Genomic DNA, 20,941 nt, shown 5'->3' on the forward strand with positions numbered 1-20,941 from the left:
ACAGTTTGCATCATATTAGTGAATAAAATAAGATGTCACATACACACATAGGCTGTTAGAACAAAACCATCATGGCTCAAATGGCCTCTCGTAATCAGTTCCTCGGTGCCTTAATGTGGAAAAGTTTTGAAGACCTTTGGCCTGATGAATATTCCAGTTACGGTCCTCCTATTCCATTATAGTTTCTCGTCCAAGACTTTTTTTTTCTGTTTTCCAGTGGGAATCACTGGTTTCGCTGGTGTTACGTCACGTGACGCCCACCGCGCCATGTTTCCATCTTCGCGTCAGGAAAACTTTTACAGCCAGGGGGAAAGGCTCGAGACCAGCGTCAAGCCAGAAGGGATTGGACGCTGCGCTTTCCGGTTACACCTTCAAAATAAATCTAACAGATGCTACATCTGAGGAGTGGCTTCCAAAAACGATGACTGTTGTTTGTAAATAGCAAATTTTAGTATATTTAATACCTTTGATATCCACAATTATCCTACAGTCGCTCGGCCATTGTTAAAGGCAACGGGGGAGACTGCTAAAGCGGGCCGGTACAACGCTCCTGCGAGTGTACCCTTTTACTTCGAAGGCGTCGCCGTAGCATTTCCGCCGTGTTTAGCTAGCTCTGTGGAGTTTAACATCACTGTAAGCGGCAGGGAGAAAGAGTCAAGTAAGCAACAGGAACAAAGTTGTGGGACCTGAGTGCACAGTATTGCGGCGGTCACCCGTGAAATGTAATAACCATCTCTCCGTTTCCTGGAGACAGCCCGCCGTTGTGTTTTCAGGACTACGGTAGTTGTGCTTTGCTTTGTTTTGCTGAAGAAGGCGTCACTTGAAGCTCTCCTTTTGGCACATTGCGGAGACTGGATGCGCTGGAGGACGGCTCCCTGCTGGAGTTAGCTCAGTTAGTGAACGTTAGTTAGTTAAGAAGAGTGCCTCGTACCTCGTAGAAAATGCCTTAAATCAACTGCATTGATGTACTTTTTCAACTTTTCAACCTCAAAGTACACTTCACCCGTATCTGTCCATCCGCACTCGACACGTTTTGGACTTGTTTTGAGGGGGCACGTCTCCTGACTCCTCGGTGACAGCAAAGGTGAGTGTGTGTGCTTTGGATTTGAGAAAGACGTTAAGCGTCATTGTGCCAACGGAACACAACAGTTACTGGTGAAGTTCATAGTCAGGGGCTGAGAGTAAAGAAACTGTAAAAAAGCTTAAAATGCTGAAACGGACCATCAAACAATCACTGTTTCATACTGGACCTGAGGTTTTTGCGTGTAGCCAGCAGTTTGTGTAACACTGCAGCTTTGAAATTGCTTGGTTAAAAGTCACCAGGCTCCAAATACCGCAGAGATAAAACATTAACCACAAGACCACCGTAGATTTGCATTTTGAATCTCCCTTTATGTGTGTTTGTGTTCTTTTTTTTTCCCTTTTTTTTTTAAAATCAAGTCAGGGAGGCGATAATCTCTCAAAATGAATTCAACACATACATCTTTTAGATTAAATAGGCATTGAGTCTGATCTCTTCTTCAAATCAAGCTTGCAAGTGCTGATCTACACTCACAGCTTAAAATAGTTCAGATTCATCTGGCTGATCGTATCCCTTCAGTTGTTTTGCCTGGGTTGTCAAAACTAACTACCCCCTACACACACAGAGAGAGGGGAACTGAAATTGTAAAGACACCAGCAAGATAGATGGGGCTGCCTTTTCCTTGAGTTTACAGTTGTTATTTTTGGGTCTTGCATCATCCCTCAAGAACTGTGACTGAACAGGCACTGCTCGATAAAACTGCACATAAACTCCTTTCATGGTAAAAGCCAGCTATTTTGGGGGGGGAGTGGACATGGCTTAATGAAAGGATACCCTGAATTAAAAGAGACCGCATGCACGAGCATTGTTTTCATACTCAAAAAAGCAGATCTGAGCAGCTGCAACAATGTGAGGCTGCAGCAGCTGACCTACGCACAAGGTCAAGATGTACATTTGGAGATTGTGATAGATGGTGGTGCATTTTTGGAGCCGCTGAGAACCGGGCACACATGGAGGCATCTTTGGTGAGGCCGCAAAAACTACAGACAGAAAACAACGATGTCTGCAAAAAAAAAAAAAAAAGAAAAAAAAAAAGTGCATGACATGTAGAAGTGTAACTCTTCACTGACCTTAGGGTTTGTCTGTCAGCGATTCTCAAAGCGACTCCATGTACTTTACTACATGGCATTAAAACCTCAGAAGTAATATAATCTTCTGAAATTCCCTGGAGGACACTCTAATCACGTACAAGAAATCATTGTCCAGGGTTAGCTCCTCTGGTCTATGGTTATGGTTAAACCTTAAACAACCCTTAATCGTCCAATGAAAAGCACTACTTGGTTGCATAATGGTCACATAAAGCTGTCAGGTACTTCTGATATTAACTTGTTGTGACAAAATGAAAACAATCACACTTTTACTGCTCATGGCAGTGGAATGAACGTCATAGTTCAGCATGTGGTTCAACAGTATTGAACATGAGAAGAAACCATTACATGCGAACAGACTTGAACTGTGTATGATGGTTAGTGGGGGCCAACCAAAGCAAAATAAGCACACAAACACGAATGTCTTTGGTGGCCAGCCAAAGACCAATTTCATGTCTGCTTGATGCTTTGTGGCTGTTTGAGACTCTTAGATTATTGGCTAGTTTGCTCCTGAGCTAAGTCTACAACATAATTGTCCATTATTACAGCATCAATTACTCTCAGAGTGGTCGTTTTACACATAAGATTGACAGCCTAAGGCCATTGTGTGAAACCAGTTTCTGGTTCTGCCCCGACACTGCTGAGCGGACACCGACGCAAAAATCTCAAACAGCTGTTTGCATTTTAACGACCCACGGTGTTCCCCGTGAAGTGCCAGATCTTCCTGCGGGCTGCTGCGTGACCATGTTTGAATGTTTTGTGTGTGTGTGTGTGTGTGTGTGTGTGTGTGTGTGTGTGTGTGTGTGTGTGTGTGTGTGTGTGTGTGTGTGTGTGTGGCTCCAACGCATGTGACACCTCCACTCTCCTGGCCTCCCTTTGAGCTTATTTCCACTGCTTAAAGCACATTAAAGCAGAAAGGAGCTAAAGAAAGACCTGCATTTCAGTTAGAAGTGAGCAGGAATGAAACTGATTTCTTCTCACTTACAGGTGCAGAAAGAGGGCTGGTGCACTGTGTGCCAAGAAGCCTGGGAACGTTTGGCATAATTTCAACCAATAAGGCATTGAATTTATCGGCTAACCATGGCATCACACGGTGACACCGCAGAGGGAGGAGCCAATGAAGAGTTCAGCGACATCATCAAGTGGAGATCTGGTATGTTTTCAATAGTTTTGGCCTTTGTTGACATCGTTATCACGAGGCTAAGTTTATTGTTTTACACTCCAAATGGGACACACAACCTGCAGAGCGTGCAAGTGTGTGTAGGGCAAAATGCTTACAGTTGCATGGAGAAAGCATTTTGTTGTGCGTGCATGAGAGTGGTAGCTGAGAGGAAACACTGACAGAGCCACAGATCCTGTTGTGTTGAGCTCACCTCAGTTCCCATGGAGGCGAGGGGAAAAGGGATAGAGGCAAAGCAACAAAGGCACGAAGAGAACAGGAGATGGTTGATTGTAACATGTTTTGCGAGGAGAAAGAGAAAGTCACAGGAAAGGGGACCAATGGCAGCAGAGAAAGTGGAAGACAAGAATGTGGGGATGGGTTTAGAGGGCCGCACCCTGTGATCCTTTTCTCTGTGGATCATTCCATAGGTTAATCTTTTGTAGACGCCACCCTCAGAGAAAGAGAGAGACAGATGACAAACAAGTTGTTGCTGTAGCTGAGTTGAGTGATTCAGCCGAGCGAACCTTTAACTTTTGGAGAGGAGCACAACATGTAGAATTCTGGCTCTGATATTCTCTGTAAATCAAAGAGAGATAAATGGAGACCTTTAGTTTGTCTTTAATGTAAGAAAAGCATGGTAGTGTGTATTTCACACTATGTATTTATCTAATGAAATGCAAAGTGAATCAATGAACGGAACTTGTAATTTCCAAATCGTAGAGGCTGCAATAAAAATTTGGATAGATGATGTGGTAAGTTTACGATTCTGATGATAAGGATGATTTTCATTGTGTATTGAATGAATACGTCAAAGTCCATATCCTGAGTCCTACCACTTTGATAAATATAATGCAGTGGCAAGAGAAAACAAAGAAGAAAACAAGGAAACTGTCTGATATGCTTCAGTGAAATTAAAAGTCTTTTTTAGTTGTTTGTTTTAGAGCTCATAATGCGGAAAAAGATGCATGATGTGGTTAAAAATTGCCAAATTCCCAGTATCTTTTACTATTTTAGTCCGCTGATGTCATTAAAGACAGTAAAGTTTATTGTTAAACTGTAAAATAACTTATGTCCATTACATATCTTTGTCACAAGTGTTGATAACGACAGTTGAGGGGTCATAGCAAAAAATGTACATTTATCGGCCAATTTATTGATGTTTACCTTTAAATAGTTGTATCGGCATATGCCAAAAAATTTAGCACTGGTCATCCTCTTTGACATGGTTCTTTATTGATATGTTAATAGTTAAACTAAAGTTATAGCAGCAATTCATCATCTAGTGTGAATGCTGGCATCAAAACATGGAGCCATGTGCTGTTTCTTGTCACCTCTCCATCCTCGATGTTTCTGTAACTGACTTTGAAATACAAAAAGTAACCGTGAGGAACGCCTTCAGATTCATCCATCCTGTCCAGTCCATGTGCCAGCTCTCTCCACCCGCCCGGCCTCAGAATGCTGGCAGATTCTGCGCCAGGAATTCCGCCGTGCCGCTGGAGTTTGTAATTTACAGCGCTTGTTTTCAGACCACAGTGCTTTTTCTTACAACGATTCAGGTTTCCCTAGCAACCCCAAAAGTAATGTTTTTTTTATGGCAGAGAGGGGAAATTTTAGCACGTAGCTCAGCTGCACACCAAAAAAAAAAAGAAAAAAAAACCCACGTAGAAAAGTAGAGTGCATGTGTACCGAGGTAACTAGCCGGCAATTACCCAACTTTTTTAATCTTCACCTTGTGCTTTTTGTGTGTGTCGGTGGGGTGACATAAATGTGGTTGAAAGTAGGTGTTCTATTTTATAATTCAGATATGCATTGATCCAGCCTCACCAAAAAAACACTGCAGCTCTTCTTTCCATCATCACACATATAGCTTTAGCAATTAAGATCCGAAAACTACATACTATAGAGACTGATTGCTAACATTGATCTTGTGACCACTTAACAAACCAGGATGTGCTGCAGGAATAGATACGGGAAGATGGATGATGAGAAAGCGAGCGATTTGTTGAAAACATGGGGTCGAAACATGGGCAGTGTGAGACGATTGAAAAGCAGGTGTGTGTGTGTGTGTGTGTGTGTGTGTGTGTGTGTGTGTGTGTGTGTGTGTGTGTGTGTGTGTGGTGAGCAGGTGGAACAAAGTTTTCACAGCTGAGTCGAGTCTTGTGAGATAATCATTAGTGCGCTTGTTCATGAGGTCGACCGGCCACCGCGGGGGGCGTGTTTGAATGGTTAAAGAATTTATTCATAGGTGTATTTTTTTTGGTCCTCACTCCTGACACACTGACACACTTTGAAGCTCACATTTAGTTATTCCAGCTGGGTGTATGTTTCATATGTAAACTAGTACTACAGTGAGATCACCGCTACAGCAGGGGTGTACGTGTGTTGTCTGTTCTGCCTCCTGTGATGGAAGTTGGAAAGCCAGACAGTCTGTTTTACTCGCAGAGATATGCACACTCATACCTGTTGAGGGGAGTGAGGGATGCTCATGGTTTCCAGCATGTTGACTTGTTACGCAAGCAAGCAAGCAGGCAGTAAAGTACCGAAGAAAAGTGGGTGCAGGGTGCAAGCTGAAGAATAGGGCTTCACCTCTTTATTAATTTCATTATTGATTAATCTGACAGTTACTTTCCTGATTAAAGTTTCGGAAAATGTGAAAAGTGTTGCAAAAAAAGTCATCAACAAACAGCCCAAAACTCAAAGACTCTTCATTCCCTATGATAAATGACAAAGAGTATCATTACATCCTTACATTTAAGAAGCTGGATCCTGCAAATATTTGTCATTTTTGCTGGAAAGATGACTTGATTATCAGAAATAGTCTGCAACAAATTTCGTTGACTAATCAATTAACTTATTGTTGCAGCTCTACTGGAGATAGAAATGCCATTTGGGAAAAATCACTCTTCGTTGGGAAGTTTATGACAGTCACCCCTGCCATATGTCAATTTATGTGGCTGAAACACATGACTTGAGTTTACCTGCTTATAAGATACAGTATCAGGTCATCACTTTCTGCTTTGAGAACATGATCCATTTTTCACTGTTTTCATTAAATAGGCCACAAGATTTAAAATGTATTCTAAGGAAGTCATCTAGAGTAATTCTGTTATGAATATTACCATCACCTCTGGCCCTGAGGTTGACCTAATGGGCTGATCTCTGTTGAGAACCAGATGTGTGTGGTTTGCAACATGGCCTGGCAGTTCAAGAGGGACTGAAACAGCTTCTAAAAAGTGCTTCCAGACAGTTTTAACAAAGTTCTGGTTGGATTACCCTACAACCCTCCTGAAGCATTATCTATCGGTGCACTCCCCCTCCCCCCGCCCATTCCAGTGTGCAAAGGTCAGATATCATCCATGGGGTGAGGGGCTGTTGTTAAACTACCCTTACACAATAATGGACACTCACCTGACCCCTTTTTCCTCTGTTTATTTGTCATCTGAGAGCCACACTCACACAGCTCTGGTTACCTGACCTGCTCTTGTTCTCCTCCATCTCTCTCTTCCTCTTCTCCCTTTCTTCCCCTCACTCATTACTGTATCATATAATTCAGATTTATTAGAGATACTGATGGATGTATTGGGTGCCTTGCAGCTCCTAGAGTGTTTAGAGCTTTGAAATTGGTTTGCCTTTGTTGAATTGGAACTCTCAACCTTCCCAACATTACCTGTTGAGCCACACAGAAAAGGATCCGCCTGCACATTATCTCTGGGTGTGACATCCAGCATAATGGAAGAAACATGGTTCAAGCTAATATGGCAACAGGAATGTGATTGTCACCAAACGGAGGGCGTGGAGGGCGTGGAAATCAGTTTTCTCTGAAGACTTGTCATCGCACAGGCTCAGCTACATGTCATCATACATCCCTAATTCTAGCCTTGGCCTCTCGCAGCAGGGTGGACCCAGGTTTGAAATGTTGTAGCTGCTGTGCATGTGTGGAAAGCGACTGCATTACTTACTCAAAATCATATTTTTCAGATGTAACATTAAAGTTATTTGAAGCAAAAGCCGTCTCTAACTGTCAGCAAGCGCAGGTGGTATGCAGTGTTATGCAAATCCATAATAATGTGGTGTGCATCTGCATGTGTGGGTAGCATGGAACGAAAATCACAACAAAGCAGCTTTCACTGTAGCCGCCCCTTCATTCAGAGATGTCATGAACAGAATTTGTTTTTGTTTTTTTTTCTGAGGAGTTTCACTTTCTTGTCGGGTCTCTGGTCAGCGAGAGTTCTCATAGTGTATTTATAGTTTGAGGAAGCAGCGTGTCCACAGGGAATGCAGCTGGATGTGTCTTCACAGCAATATATAGACACAAATGTGTGTTTGTGATAGGCCTCTGAGCTGGATGTGGCTGCCTGGGAAATGGGAGGAAACGAGCTTTGCAAAATCCTGGCTGGAAATTTGGGAATGGAAGCACTGGCCAAAACATCTCCCCTGGGTGCGGTTGTCTGTGGGACTCTGCGTCTTTGGTCCATGTGCACCCCGCCCAGCCCAGATGACTTTTAAATTCTCCTCGAGAAGACTGGAAATGGACGAAAAATGATGTGTTGAATGTTCCTGTGGTTGTTAAAACTCATACAAACAGATCTCCCCTTTTCTGTGGATCCGTCTTCTCCCAAAGCAAGCCCTTCCAGTTCAAATCCCCCTCTCGGGCCCTTTTTTCCTAGCTCATTAGGGCTACAAAGCCATGTTGCCCAATCTACCTTCTGACCCCTCGCATGACAGGATTTACTAAAACAAAAAAACAGGCTGAGGCCCAGAGAGTTTGGATTAACCCTTGAAAGCTACAATGGTATTTCACTACTGAGTTAATAGCGTGAAGGAAATGAATCCCTCTATTGATATACCCATTTTTTTCATAGTCCAGAAGGTCTGATTTTGGTCCTTTTGGTTGTTAATAGGTTTGTACTACTTATTCCTCAGTCTCATCCATGACAAAGCATCCTCTTCTTTCTTTTTTGAAGCTTATTGGCTGTTGGCAACCAACTAGTTTTGTGTCCAGTTTGCGACTTCTACTTATTCCACTCTGTTGATGACAACATCTGATGAGACCACGCTGTGCATAGCCTAGTTTAGTCGCTTGAAGGTGGTTGATGGAAATGCATCTAATTTGCATTTTCCACCTTTTTTCTTTTGTGTGAAAATACCGAAGTTCACTCTGTATTTGCTTGACAGTTAGATGGAAATGCGCCTTATTTTAAAAGTGGTGTTGATACTAAAAACTCTACAGTTTGAGTTTTTCCACTGCTTAGCACATGCAGGGAGAGGAGAATATTAAAGATCCATGACAACCTGTTGCGTTAGCGTTTTTTTTTCCAATGTTGCACCAAGTATTCAGTTGAGATTAGATAGTGGGACAGGTCAGACCGGGACAGAGACAGAGACTTCTGTGCTAAAAGTTTTCAGGTCAGACCAGGACGTCGTGGCTTCATGTAATGCACCTCTACAAAGAGACTATGAGAATTTAGGCATGGGAATCTACTTTTTTCCAAGGGAGGAGGCCTGTGGCATTGTGGGAGCTTTTGCATTTTCCATTTCTTTCTCTTGGATGTTGGTCGGACCACTGACTCATCCGGTCTGTATGTGTGTATACAGTATAAATGTGTGTGTGAGAGGCATAGCCATGGCTACCACTGCACGTCATGAAAGGTGTTTTTTGAAATAAAACCCTAAAGCACTTTTTAAAGCAACTGTTCTGCATGTCTTGATCTGTGTGCTGAGATAATGAAACTAAACTTATCTGTAGCTAATTTTGTGTCTTCCTAATTACCAAACGTCCAGTAAGCAAGCAGCTCTAAATGTCATATAAACTCAGGCAATGTTTGCGGTGAGACATGAAAATCAAAGGCTTCATTCATTTCTTCCAACCCCTATTTCAGATGTGGGATTTGGGATGGGAAGAACTATAATAAGCCAATGAAGTGTGTGTGCGCGCATGAGTGGGAGAGAGAGAGATAGTGTTTAAGCACTCGCATGGCTTCATTCAAGCAGCTCGATGATGGATGCTCCCGGGGTGGTGTGCGTAGCCTGAGTGACAGAGGGGGACGCCTGTCTCTGGGTTCATGACTGATGCAGTCCAGCGGAAAGTCCCTGATTCCTTCAGTCATTTCCAAGGCCAGCCTCACCCAGCCCGATTCATTCCTCTGAGCTGTGACTAGCCCAGCTGCTGCAGCTCTCTACGGAAGGAAGTGGCTTTTAATTCACGCTGGAAGTTAGTCAGGGGTGGGCCGGGGCCGTATTCCTCCCCTACTTCCTACTCGTGAAGGAAAGTAAAGGGAGATAACAAAACACAGGAAAATTAACTTTCTCTCTCTTGTTTCCTTCATTCCCCCCCCCACTCCCGCTCCCATCTCTTTCCATTTTAACCTCTCTGCGGGAATAGAGTTGTTTGTTCAGTTGCCCCTCATTGACTAAATTTGTCAATGAGCAAATGGTTTCAGGCCTTTGCCCTGTTCCCTGTTCCACTCCACAAGCTCATATGCCTGCTTTAATCTCAGGACAGGAGTCATGTCACAGTTTTGACTGCATGTTCTGTGTTTATTCCAAGTCAGTTTTTTTGATCATAAAAGGTATTTCACTTTCATGATGTCGTAGCCTGAAGGGTCAGCACTATGGTTTAGGGTTCTGGTCACTCTGGATCGTGTTGAACTGCTGTCACTTCCTGCGACGCTGGAGAATGAGGGCTGGCGTCCCCGTCAGTACCTTGTGTTGTCAGGGGTGGGAAAATTAGCTGTCAGTTACAGCGATGCATATGGCAAACGCACTCACGCAAACCTCTATATCACTTGTCACTTACCTTGTAATTGACGAGCTAAAACGGTCTCTGCTCTTCTCACTCTCTTTCCTCACCCTCCTGTCGAGTGTGTGTTATGTCCCATCTGACAACCCTGCCCAGCACCCCAAATAAACAGACCCAGCGTACTCGATAAATGCTCTCACACCTCTACTTCCTCTTTCTTTTTTTTTTCGCTCTGCCGCTCTCACTCTCCCACCACCACCATCACCACCACCACCTTGTCTTCCTGTTCCGGATGTGTTTTTGTTTCTTTCTACCTCTTTCTCTGTTATTTTATGTGTAAAACGAGTGGTTTTCCGCCATGAATTTGAGCAAGTGGATGTCGTGGAGAAGGCGTCACTTTTTCAGGAGGAGAAAACCTGATTATAGTGATCTGGGTAAGTGCATGAGCACGTCTGTAGTTCTGTTTATATGTGGAGGAGTTCAACAGCGAATTCAAAGAAGCTTTACAGGAACTAGACTGTATCCACTTAACTTACAGTGTGATCAATTTTTTTTTAAAATTATTTCATTAATTGAAAATGTTGTTAAACCAAACCAAATGTCGCAGTTGAATCCATATTTAACATAACCTGTGACATCTTTTTGTTCTGTGATTTTACTTTTGTTTTTGCCGCTTGATGCAAGAACTTATTATGCCGTGTGTCTGTGTATGTGTGTGTAATCATCTCACAAGTTTCAGTTTCTCATGATGTGCTGGCATGTTTCACAGTTCTCACTCTGCATCATACTTATAATTGACATAAATATACCCCGTTTTGCATCTGAACAGCCTTTGTTGTTCAAATGTAGGCATTTTTTTCTACATCACTGGACTGTTCACGTTGGCTACACTCACCGTTTCTTGGTCAGCTTGGAGTCAAAAGCATTAACCGTTCCACACTGTTGAGTTAATTTCTCTTACTCTGAGTTATTTTAGTCAGTTATTTTTGCCCCAATGTACTAGAACGCATGCAGTTATGCTCCTGTGTATTGTGCGGCAGCTCTGCATGAGACTGGGGTGGACACCGCTTTTTGAATAGCCACCTAATAAATTGCCTGTTTAACTTTACTTGTTTACAGATTTACACATGACATCATAATATAAGAGAGCACTTAAGCCATACACTGTATCTGAGTAAATAATACGAGTGTTTTATTTGATTCAAGAGCAGCATATACAGAAATAATGGTTTGGCAGTGGAAACACCATTAAAACACAGTGTGTACAGTAAATCGTGACACTGTTTAAAAGCGTTGCATAGTCGTTACATCATTAAGGAGCCTATGTTTCAACCCATGTCTGTTTGTTGGTCTGTTGGTTGGTTTGTCAGTGGGATAACTCAAAAACTTTCACAAATGGAGGCTTTGTTTCAGGCCAGAATAGAACCCATTAACTTTTGGTGCAGATCCAGATAAATGGATACATTTTCCACATTTTCTTTTGTATTGAAAAAGAGGGTGACGTTTTTGCAAACTTTTCATGCAATAATACATGGATCTTGATGAAAGAAATCTGCCATATGAAGGTGGCTGGTATTTATGAGTGAGTTCTGTCGGAAGCAGAATTTGATTTGATCAGATTTTGGCCATTCTAGTTTTGATAGAAAATGAATTTGCGGGTCAAAAAATGTTCTGCTCAAGAAACAGGGATTTTCATTTATTTTATGGTTGAGCATTACACATTTATTACTATTTGACTACTCATATTGTTCTGTATATGACCCATAATCAGAAAAGTTTGGCCATCTCCTGGAAGGACTGAAACTATCCATGCGTGGATAAATGTAATGTAATATACCGGTACTGTATATAGGGGGGGTTTGATCTGGCGTAGTAGGCGTGTGCTGAGAAAGTTAACGCCTCTGCCCCACCACATCGCCTCCAGCACCGTTCCTGTGTTGTGTCTGTATTTGTGCGGCGATCTCTGACTGATAAGCCCGCCATTGTCTCTTTTACCCATCTTGTCACGGCTCTTGCATTCAGTCCTGTTGCACGCAGAGATGGTGCCGAACAGTGTTTCTGTGTTTGTCTGTGTTCATCCCCCACCCCACGATGCATTATGACTCCCCACCCTTGGCTTGCCCCGTCCTGTTCTGCTCTGCCTCCAATCTGTTTCCCTTTCACTGACAGCGTCCCTCTTTCCCTCCCCTCTCGCTCTGCTGCGGCATTCCTCTCATCTTTTCCTCTCTTGCCGGTCAAGGAGTGACAGAGGCGGAGGAGTGAGGAGGAGAGGGAGGCAGGAATGCCAAATTCTGTCTTGTGCTGATACTCGTGGACTATACCTCTACTCAGCTGTTACTTTTGCAGTTTCTTCAGAGCAGCTTTGTGGCTTTTTATGCGTTAAAAGATGGCAGAGCTTGGGCTCAAACTAAGAGGTAGGAACTTTTGACAGGTATGTGACACATGACTTGGTGGCAGATAGGTGTGCCACAGGTGGTGCAGTTAGGTGTGGTAGAGTCAGACAAATGTGTGTTATTGTTAGCGCTTTCTTGCAGTCTGATCAAGGTGTGTGCAAGCTTGTTATCAAAGCAAGTTTTTCGAGTGGATTATCATTCATTGGTACTCAAATGTACTCTCTCTTCCTGTCTGGCAAATGCAGTAAGATGCTTCAGGTTCTACCACCACTGTTTCAAACATTCATTTCAGCTTTGTATAACAATCTTGTCTCGTAATAGTACTATAGTAGACTTAAAACACGAATGAAACACATTTTTCGATTGAATTATAATTAATTGCCCAGATTAAGTTGGAGCCCCATTGGTCTATTTCCCACCAATTGTAAAAGTCACGGCAGTGATTTATAGCTCCTCAGATCATCAGTCTTTATGAAATTCCTGCACCCCTCAACCCCACCATTCGTGTTCATCCTTAATTACACCATTGCATGCACCTCCGCACACCACAACGGTGTTTTTCAAGCTGCTAAATGGGGATATGGAGTAATCTTCCTGGACGTTCAAAGTGTTTTGCTTACAAATTCCCAGATCTTGGCGAGGGAAGAGTGTCAACAACACTGCGCTGGCTGGGACAAGCTTAGACAAGTGACCACTGGAGGGAGGAGGGAGGAATGCGGGGGAAATTATAGGAATTCTATGCATTCCTCTCAGCCTATGGAGTCGAAATAAAACACGATCAAACCGCAAATAGGATTGAGTTTTTACATGCGCTTTTGTGCGTGTACCATGTGAGGTAAAGATCAAATCTGTAAGGGGACTTTTAAATTAAAGCCTAAATAGTGTTTGTTGTACGACTGTGTGTGTGTCCCGTGGAAGGTTTAGTGCCCTCCAATGTGCTGTCGGTGGTGCTATGCTGAAAGACAAGACAGCAAACAGCTGAGCCTCCTTCCTCTCCCATCAAGGTGAAGTTCAGCCTCTGCTCGAGAGATGTTTCATAGCCAAGACATGAGCTTTCCTCTGTTTTGCGTCCAGTTTCGCAAAAATGTTAACTTTTAGTACAATGACTTTGATTTTGCTGGTTTTCTGCCAATTTAACATTCATTCACCTCAGCAGGACTGAATGTACTAGAGCTGTAGTCAGCTACTTGGTTAATAGTTCATTCAGTTTACGTGCATGCATTCACCTAAACAGTGACTTGGAAAATCTAAGTTTTGGCTGTCAAGTATAAGTTGGCCAATGGTAATTGCTGCTCACTGGTGCGGCAAAACTTTCTTAATGTCTCTATTTGTCTAAGCTCTGAGCTCTCATGTTTACTGTGTGATGCTGCCGTGGAAACCCTGGTGGTTTGTTTGATTTTCACCTCAGTGCCTCCCACCGTTTGCCCCTTCTCCCTGCTGTGTGGTCACAGGCTCTCTCCACCTGTTAGCAGGAGGGATACACTAATAGACTGAGGGGGGTGGGGGGTGGGGGGTTGTATATTTTATGTGTCTGCTTGTGTGTTCGCAGCTGGCGGCTCAGAGAAATGTGTGTGTCCTGTGAACGGTTATGTCATGTTTTGTGGTTTGTTTGCAGTTCATTTTTCTCAATCTTCTCAGCGCGGTCAAGTCTCGCTTATGTAATGTTGGTCAACACTGGGTCAAGGAAATTGGAGTGGCTTGACAATTTGAAAGATTATGGTCATATTTCAGAAAAATAAGCTTGGGTCTGAATCCCTTTTTTTCCCCCGCAGAAACTGACTGAAGCCCTTTTGTTAACAGAAAGGGTTAGGGTTAGGGTTAGAAAGCAGGCTGTGAACATAAATTAAAAGAATTTGTTGGGGAAGCCCTGCACACACTGTGGTCTTCATGCCGTGTGGTGTGTGTTTGTGTGTGTGCATGTGTGTAAAATGCATCGAGAGCATGTGCGTGCTCAGTGAGCTGTGAGAAGACAGCGATGGGATTACACTTCCTGATGTAATCACTACTTCCTGTTTGGCTGTTGAGTAAGAGAGACTTTTGTTTCTCAGCACATTCAGTGTACGTGACTCTGCACTGTCTGTGCAAAGTGTGTGTCCGTGCCAGTATCCCTCCCGATATGTGTGTGTGTGTGTGTGTGTGTGTGGAAGGAATATTATGACTAATTATTTGACAGGGGGTGAATATTTGTTCCGCAAACAATGTGCCTGTGACTCTCTGCCACACTGTGCAGTTGGCTGATAGGATATCGTTATCATATGACCGAGTGACCCATAAAGACTGTTTCCTGTAATAAAAATTTTACTCTAGTGCTTGTTGTCTTGATTGGGATCAGGCAAACATTTTGTTTTCAGTCATGGTTCTAAATAGCCATCTTCAGTTTCATTCATTGATGACTTTCTGATAACGACTTTCTTGAGTGCTTTAAAACCATAGTTAACAAATATATACATAGTTAACATAAATTGGAGCCACGTTATCTTTCTGCAAAGGAATCCACCATTTGATATGTTAGATGCGTCTATTATTAATACCTTTTTTGGTTTAAATGTACACCAGGCCAAGAATGTATGTGGACAGTCTTCAGTCAACAGCGGTAGCAGATTACAATGTTAAGACAAATGCCTGGGAATATTGTCCAGTGAACTGAGTGAATAGCAACGGAACACAAAGGTGTCAAAACTCACTGTTCAGATTGTTGAGTTGAAGGAAGTAGTTAATGTGTTATTTAAGAAGTTTTTTTCCACAAAAGCCACACTTTATCATCCCAGCTCATACTATGGGTGTTTTTATAGTTTATTCATTTTACGCTTGATGAGATTTTTAGAGGCTCTATTAAAGGGTATCTCATGGTTCCAGCTTAAGTAATTCAATTATTTAGACCTTTACTTTGAGGTGATTTTAAACTTCTGTATTATTTAAGTGTCATCATTTAGGTTTTTCATGTTGCATCAATGTGTGAGCAGATGTAAATAGTCATAACCAAATCGACAGAAGTGGACATGTGTCTTAATGTTGGATGTACAGACTCCCCTAGGGAAAGGTATTTTCTCTCTAGTGCTCTCTCTCACACACACACACACACGCTTGCCGCTTTGATCCATCCTGCAGTCAGACATTCCTGTGCTGTGGTGAGTAGAAGCAGCGGACAGATTGAAGGGGAGGTTGCAGGTATGAATCGAGTGTATTGTCCTGTAGAGGTGGTGTGTCGGAGAGCCCAGGAGACCTGAGCCCACAGGGACCCTCGCATCAGGGGGCCTCAGGGGGCCTCAGAGGCCCGTCACAGGGTGCCGATAAGGCTGTAAGGACAGGCGGCCTCCACGTAGGGCTTTTAGTAACAGGAAAATTGATATTGTGTTGAAAGCATGCCTGTACTATACCTGTCCTGCTCCTAGTGAGTTGTGCTCTGAATGTTCTTGCCAGCATTTTACTCTCCCTCTGGCTGCCCCTCTGTCTTTTTGGCCCCCCTCCACCTGTGAGTTAACAACTGTGATTGATTGCCGTCAGTTATCGGGCCTCCTACCTGTTGTCAATCAAGCCATCGTTTTACTTTTCAACAAGATCCCTTTTTTGTCTCCTGTGCCCTTTTCTCATCATCTTCTTCATTCATCACCTCATCCTCTTTGTTTTTGTCACCTCTGAAGAAAGAATCCGTTAGGTGCTTTTGTTACCAATTGAGATTTATGCAGAAAAATGGGTCAACATACTCTCAGGAGGGCGTTTTTACAGTGTCATGGTTCAAAGCACCTTAAGGACAATGATGCAGTGCAAGTATATACCGCTTAGGCAACCAGCCTCTCCTGTTTTTGTCCACACCTCAAAATGTCACCCTCCCAGTTGTTTATTTCCACAGGAATAAACCTCCATATTTCTTGCCTCAGCATTTACTTGGCAAACAAATAATGTTGCTTATTTCCGCCTAGAATGGCACTTAGTTACAAGAACTAAAAGAGGATTATTCTGTCTCAAAGACCAATATGTAGAGAAAATGGAAAACCTCAAAAGGATATTTTGTCATCCTCCCATTTCACATTTTTGTGGGGTTGTTTGAATGGCGAAAGTCACTTATCTCATCTTCTCACCTCTTCACCTCTCTCACCCCCACCCCTGCCCTCCCCTTGCAGGACATTCTTGTTTTTATGCCCCTTCTCACCCTGCCAGCAGCCACACACACACACACACACACACACACACACACACACACACACACACACACACACACACACACACACACACACACACACACACTCATAACATACACTCCCAACATACACTCCACTCACCCCAAAACAAAGAAGCCGACCAGTGCTGGGGCTGGTGATCATAACCTGTGACCTTTTGTTCAGTTCATGGTGCTTTACACAGCAGCAGGTTGAGTGACGGTGGCAGTTTAATGCTCATGCACACTTTTACCACTCCTCCGCCCTGAGGTTACAGTCTTAGAACTCAGTCACAGCGCTTGGAAGCAGACATTTGGCTTATTTCCTAAGGTGTACAATTCTGAGGCCCACTGACAACATAATGATCTGGTTATTTAGGAACTTACACTACAAGGAGAGCACTAAAGTGAACTTGGAGAACATGGCAGGCTCCTGACATGAAGTACTGATGTGTCTGATGTGTAGGTTCTCTGATACGATGATAGATAACATCCATTCCCTCAGGTGTACTCCTCTGTTGAATACCATAGATGTTGGGACAACTGACAGTGGATTTGTTAAGAAGGAAAACTTTTTAAACATTTTTTGTTGTCATTTTCAGCACTAACTGCAACGTTTAAAGGTACACAGTTTAATGCAGTGGCTGTCCTATCTGACATGTGTTCTATGCTTATTTTATGCACTGTGTCACTTTGCTAGTGTCACACTGTAAGCAGCAACTCTAATAGTTAAAAAAATCTTTAAAAATCTGCAAAGTTGTTGTCAGAATTACATGGTCGCGGATTCTGTGTGGGCCTGATGGTGTAAAATGCCCATCGTGAAATGTTCACTTCTGTATTTTTTAAGATACAGGACAAAGTGGAGAAATAATTGTCTAAGTCGTGAAGCTTTGTATAAGCCACTCTGATCCATTACAGGAACCAGGCACATAAAAGTAGCTGACCCTCTGCCTGACACACATCGAGGCCTTATTAGAGAGCCGTATTGGAGTGAATTAAGAAGAAGGAAAGGAGGATATCAAGCGGGGCGAGGATGTGAAGTCCACCTGTATTCTATGACTAGACGGACAGCGCAGCGTGTTCGCTTTGCTGCTGACACACCTTTTGAAATTTTGCACACATTCTTCAAATACACCTTCCGCCTACATTTTGTTCCTGTAATTTTCTGATGTTCCCGCTGCATAGATCATGATGCTTTTAAGCTGCAGTGCCTATGGCTATAATCACCATTTACCAGCATGTCGGAGTGAGAGTGAATTGGCCTGGTCCTGGAATAAACCAATGGAAATGGGCTTTAATTGTTGAAATGTTCTTTGCTGTCATCATGACACTGCCGATTCTTTTTATTATCCAATTTATGTGCCACCTGCTTACCTTTCTAACAACCCATTTCCTTTCTGTTTCACAGATGAGCATGACGCAGTGCAACAGAAAACATTCACCAAATGGATCAACGCACAGTTCTCCAAGGTAATGTGGAAGACAGAGTTCGAACTTTTGCCAAACTTGATCTGCATTGGTTGCAACACATGAAAATACGAGATGCGGAAATTTCTGTTTTTAGAAAACCATCCGTGGAGATTTTTGTGTTAGAAACTAAAGAGGGTAACAGGCCTGCTGTGGGTTACTTTGCTGCTAGCATGAGAAATGTTTACAGTACCTATAATTGTTGAAATGTTGTTTCACCTACTCTGCAGATGGCAAAAACACTGCAATGTCTCTTCATAAAACAAAGCAGAAAACTTAGTTGCAACTGTCAGGCCAATGAAGTAAACACATTATATAGTTTAATGCTTCTTAGTCCATTACTCTGCTCGGTGTGTTGATGTGTGCGGTCCTGTTTTATATCTCATTTGTCTTATCAACACACTTTGTTTAAATGTCTTGTTGATTTGCTAACTGTTTAAATATTTGCACACCCTCACACAGGTTGACATTGTCTTCTAACTTTTTGTTTCAGTCTTTTTTATGATACTACAGTTACATTGTATGCACTCTCGAGAAAATTTGAGTCCACTTTAACATGTAAAGTGACAATCTGTCAGTCACTGTAAAAATCCATGTTTGATTCAGCTTCATGTCTTATCTGAGTGTGTAAGTTCGTTGGTTTGTTTGTTGATTCCGTGCTGCAATGACATCTGCATTCTGCATCTGGACTCTGCAGCTGTCAAAATTTGTAGACTAAACCTACCGGTTGTGTTGTTTTTTTAATCAGACGGGGAAGACGTCCATCAAGGATATGTTCTCTGACCTGAAGGATGGGAGGAAGCTGCTGGACCTGCTGGAGGGTCTCACTGGCAACGTTCTGGTGAGTTTGTGTATGTGTGTATTAAGGTTTGCACCTGATAACCAACAAATGATTAAGAAAGAATTTGTCTCACCCTCTAATTTGTGAGAAAATGATTAAACTTCCCTACTATTGGTTTATATTATCAAACATATATCAATCTCTTTAATAATAGCTTGATCAGCACTCTTGGAATTTCCTGTGAGATGAAAAACAACGTGTTTTCTTTGAGTGCATTTTACCAAACTGAACAACACCGATTTCATGCAAGGGAGGAAACACTGACTTGAGTTTTGTGGCAACGCATGCTGTGGAATTACAGGAGTATTTTTGCAGTTGAGACGTGACTGCTGCATTCACTTAAACTGGCACAAGCACACTGCATGACCTCATGTAAACTCAGACGTCAACTCTGTTATAAACAATAGAGACACATAAGGGGCCTCTGCAGATGTGTTTTGAATCACAAAGAGGTAAATTAAGAACAGATTTGATCTCATGTTCTGTCTATTGCAGATGTATCAATGTTCTTATAATGTTTGAACTTGAACTGTGATATTTTCTGATGGTTATCGAGACTTGGATGCAGTATCTACGTTTTTTTTTCATTTCGGTGATTTTATTTTATTTAGAGACAGAAGATATCCAACACATTCTCAACAAAAGAGTTGCAGAAGAAATACTTGAAATTATTAATAAAATTGTTTAGAAATTAATTATTAATTACTATCAATTAAATTATTGATGAGAATATTTTTTTCAAGTTTATCCCAACGTATGTCTTCAGTCACCAGCCACACGTTTTTTTTTTATTTTGGATATTCCTTTTTTAGTAGTGTAACCACGCTGTCACCCCTTAAGCGGCATATCTGCTTTCTAGCACCTGCAGCCTTCAGCCTTACTAAGCCCCAACTGTCTGTGCCACACGCACACACACACACACACACACACACACACACACACACACACACACACACACACACACACACACACACACACACACACACACACACACAGTCTCTCTGATACCAGAATACTAATTCTATAATTGGGTGCTAATGAGTGTTTGAGGTATGTGAAGACTTTAAAAGGATTTGCAGTTGGCAGCTCTTCAACCTGCCATTCTTTCCATAAGTTGGCCTGTGGACACTGCTGATAGGGTAATGGGTGTGATGACTGTATGCTGAGAAGCACTCTGCTGAGTGATGGCGTAGCTTTTCCTGGCGTCGCAAACACCTCACAATTTACATTGAACTCCCTAGTTTGACCTGGGAGGAGAGTATTTTCACTGTTACCACATGTATCTAAAAATGCTTTTATGAACTTGCCAGAGCTCAAGTGGTAGATTATACATCATGTTTAGATTCCTGACCTTTCGATTGGCTAGTGATCAGTGAACATGCTGATTTGTGCTGTGTTTCCTCTTCCTCAGACCAAAGAGAGAGGCTCCACCAGAGTGCACGCTCTCAACAATGTCAACAAAGTACTTCAAGTCCTGCACCAAAATAATGTGAGTACTTGGTGTTTTCTACCTTTTTTGGTGCTATTGTGCATTCAGCTGCTGTCTTTTGGGTGCTTTCAGATAACATGTATGCCGGTGGTTGTTAACTAGATGCCGTATAGGCCCGCATGGTTTCCTTTCAGCGTCACAGCGCAGCACAATACAGCCAGAAAGAAGGAACTATAATGAATAGTAAAATTAGCTGCTGTTGTGTTCCATCTCTTCGGCTATGATACCTTTGATTATGTCTTACACATTGCTTGATTCAAACAACTAACACTCCCTGTAACTACTTCATAAAACTTCATGTTCTCCCGTGGCCTTTTACCTGACTGTGTCATTCATGTTGTCTACATTGTGCACTGTACTTTTCCCTTGTGTGTCCCAGTCGCCCCTTTGCTCCCTCATGCCTCCTCCTCCTCCTCCTCAGTGTACAATAGCTGGTTTTAAATGCCTTGACCTTAGCAGTGGGAGATAATGGGCAGGGCATGCTCATGGGAAGTAGCTGGGGCTGGAGTTTGCAAGCTGGTTTCT

General features: G+C 42.6%; 1 protein-coding gene across 5 annotated transcripts in view; it reads left to right on the top strand.

Moving 5' to 3' along the window:
- Positions 1 to 111: 111 nt before the first annotated feature.
- Positions 112 to 20,941, top strand: part of utrn (utrophin) — a 185,651-nt gene continuing 164,821 nt past the window's right edge. For 2 of the 5 annotated variants that reach the window (XM_037085459.1, XM_037085457.1), the window contains exons 1-4: positions 10,429 to 10,504; positions 18,028 to 18,089; positions 18,835 to 18,927; positions 20,339 to 20,416. In XM_037085459.1, coding sequence (XP_036941354.1) covers positions 10,429 to 10,504; positions 18,028 to 18,089; positions 18,835 to 18,927; positions 20,339 to 20,416 — 309 coding nt within the window. Of the gene's footprint in view, positions 1,085 to 3,156; positions 3,323 to 10,358; positions 10,505 to 12,441; positions 12,485 to 18,027; positions 18,090 to 18,834; positions 18,928 to 20,338; positions 20,417 to 20,941 lie in introns of those variants that run through there. The other 3 variants (XM_037085455.1, XM_037085454.1, XM_037085458.1) reach the window with 3 other exon arrangements.

Source organism: Acanthopagrus latus, chromosome 22, assembly GCF_904848185.1.
Source record: "Acanthopagrus latus isolate v.2019 chromosome 22, fAcaLat1.1, whole genome shotgun sequence".
Taxonomy (NCBI): Eukaryota; Metazoa; Chordata; class Actinopteri; order Spariformes; family Sparidae; genus Acanthopagrus; species Acanthopagrus latus.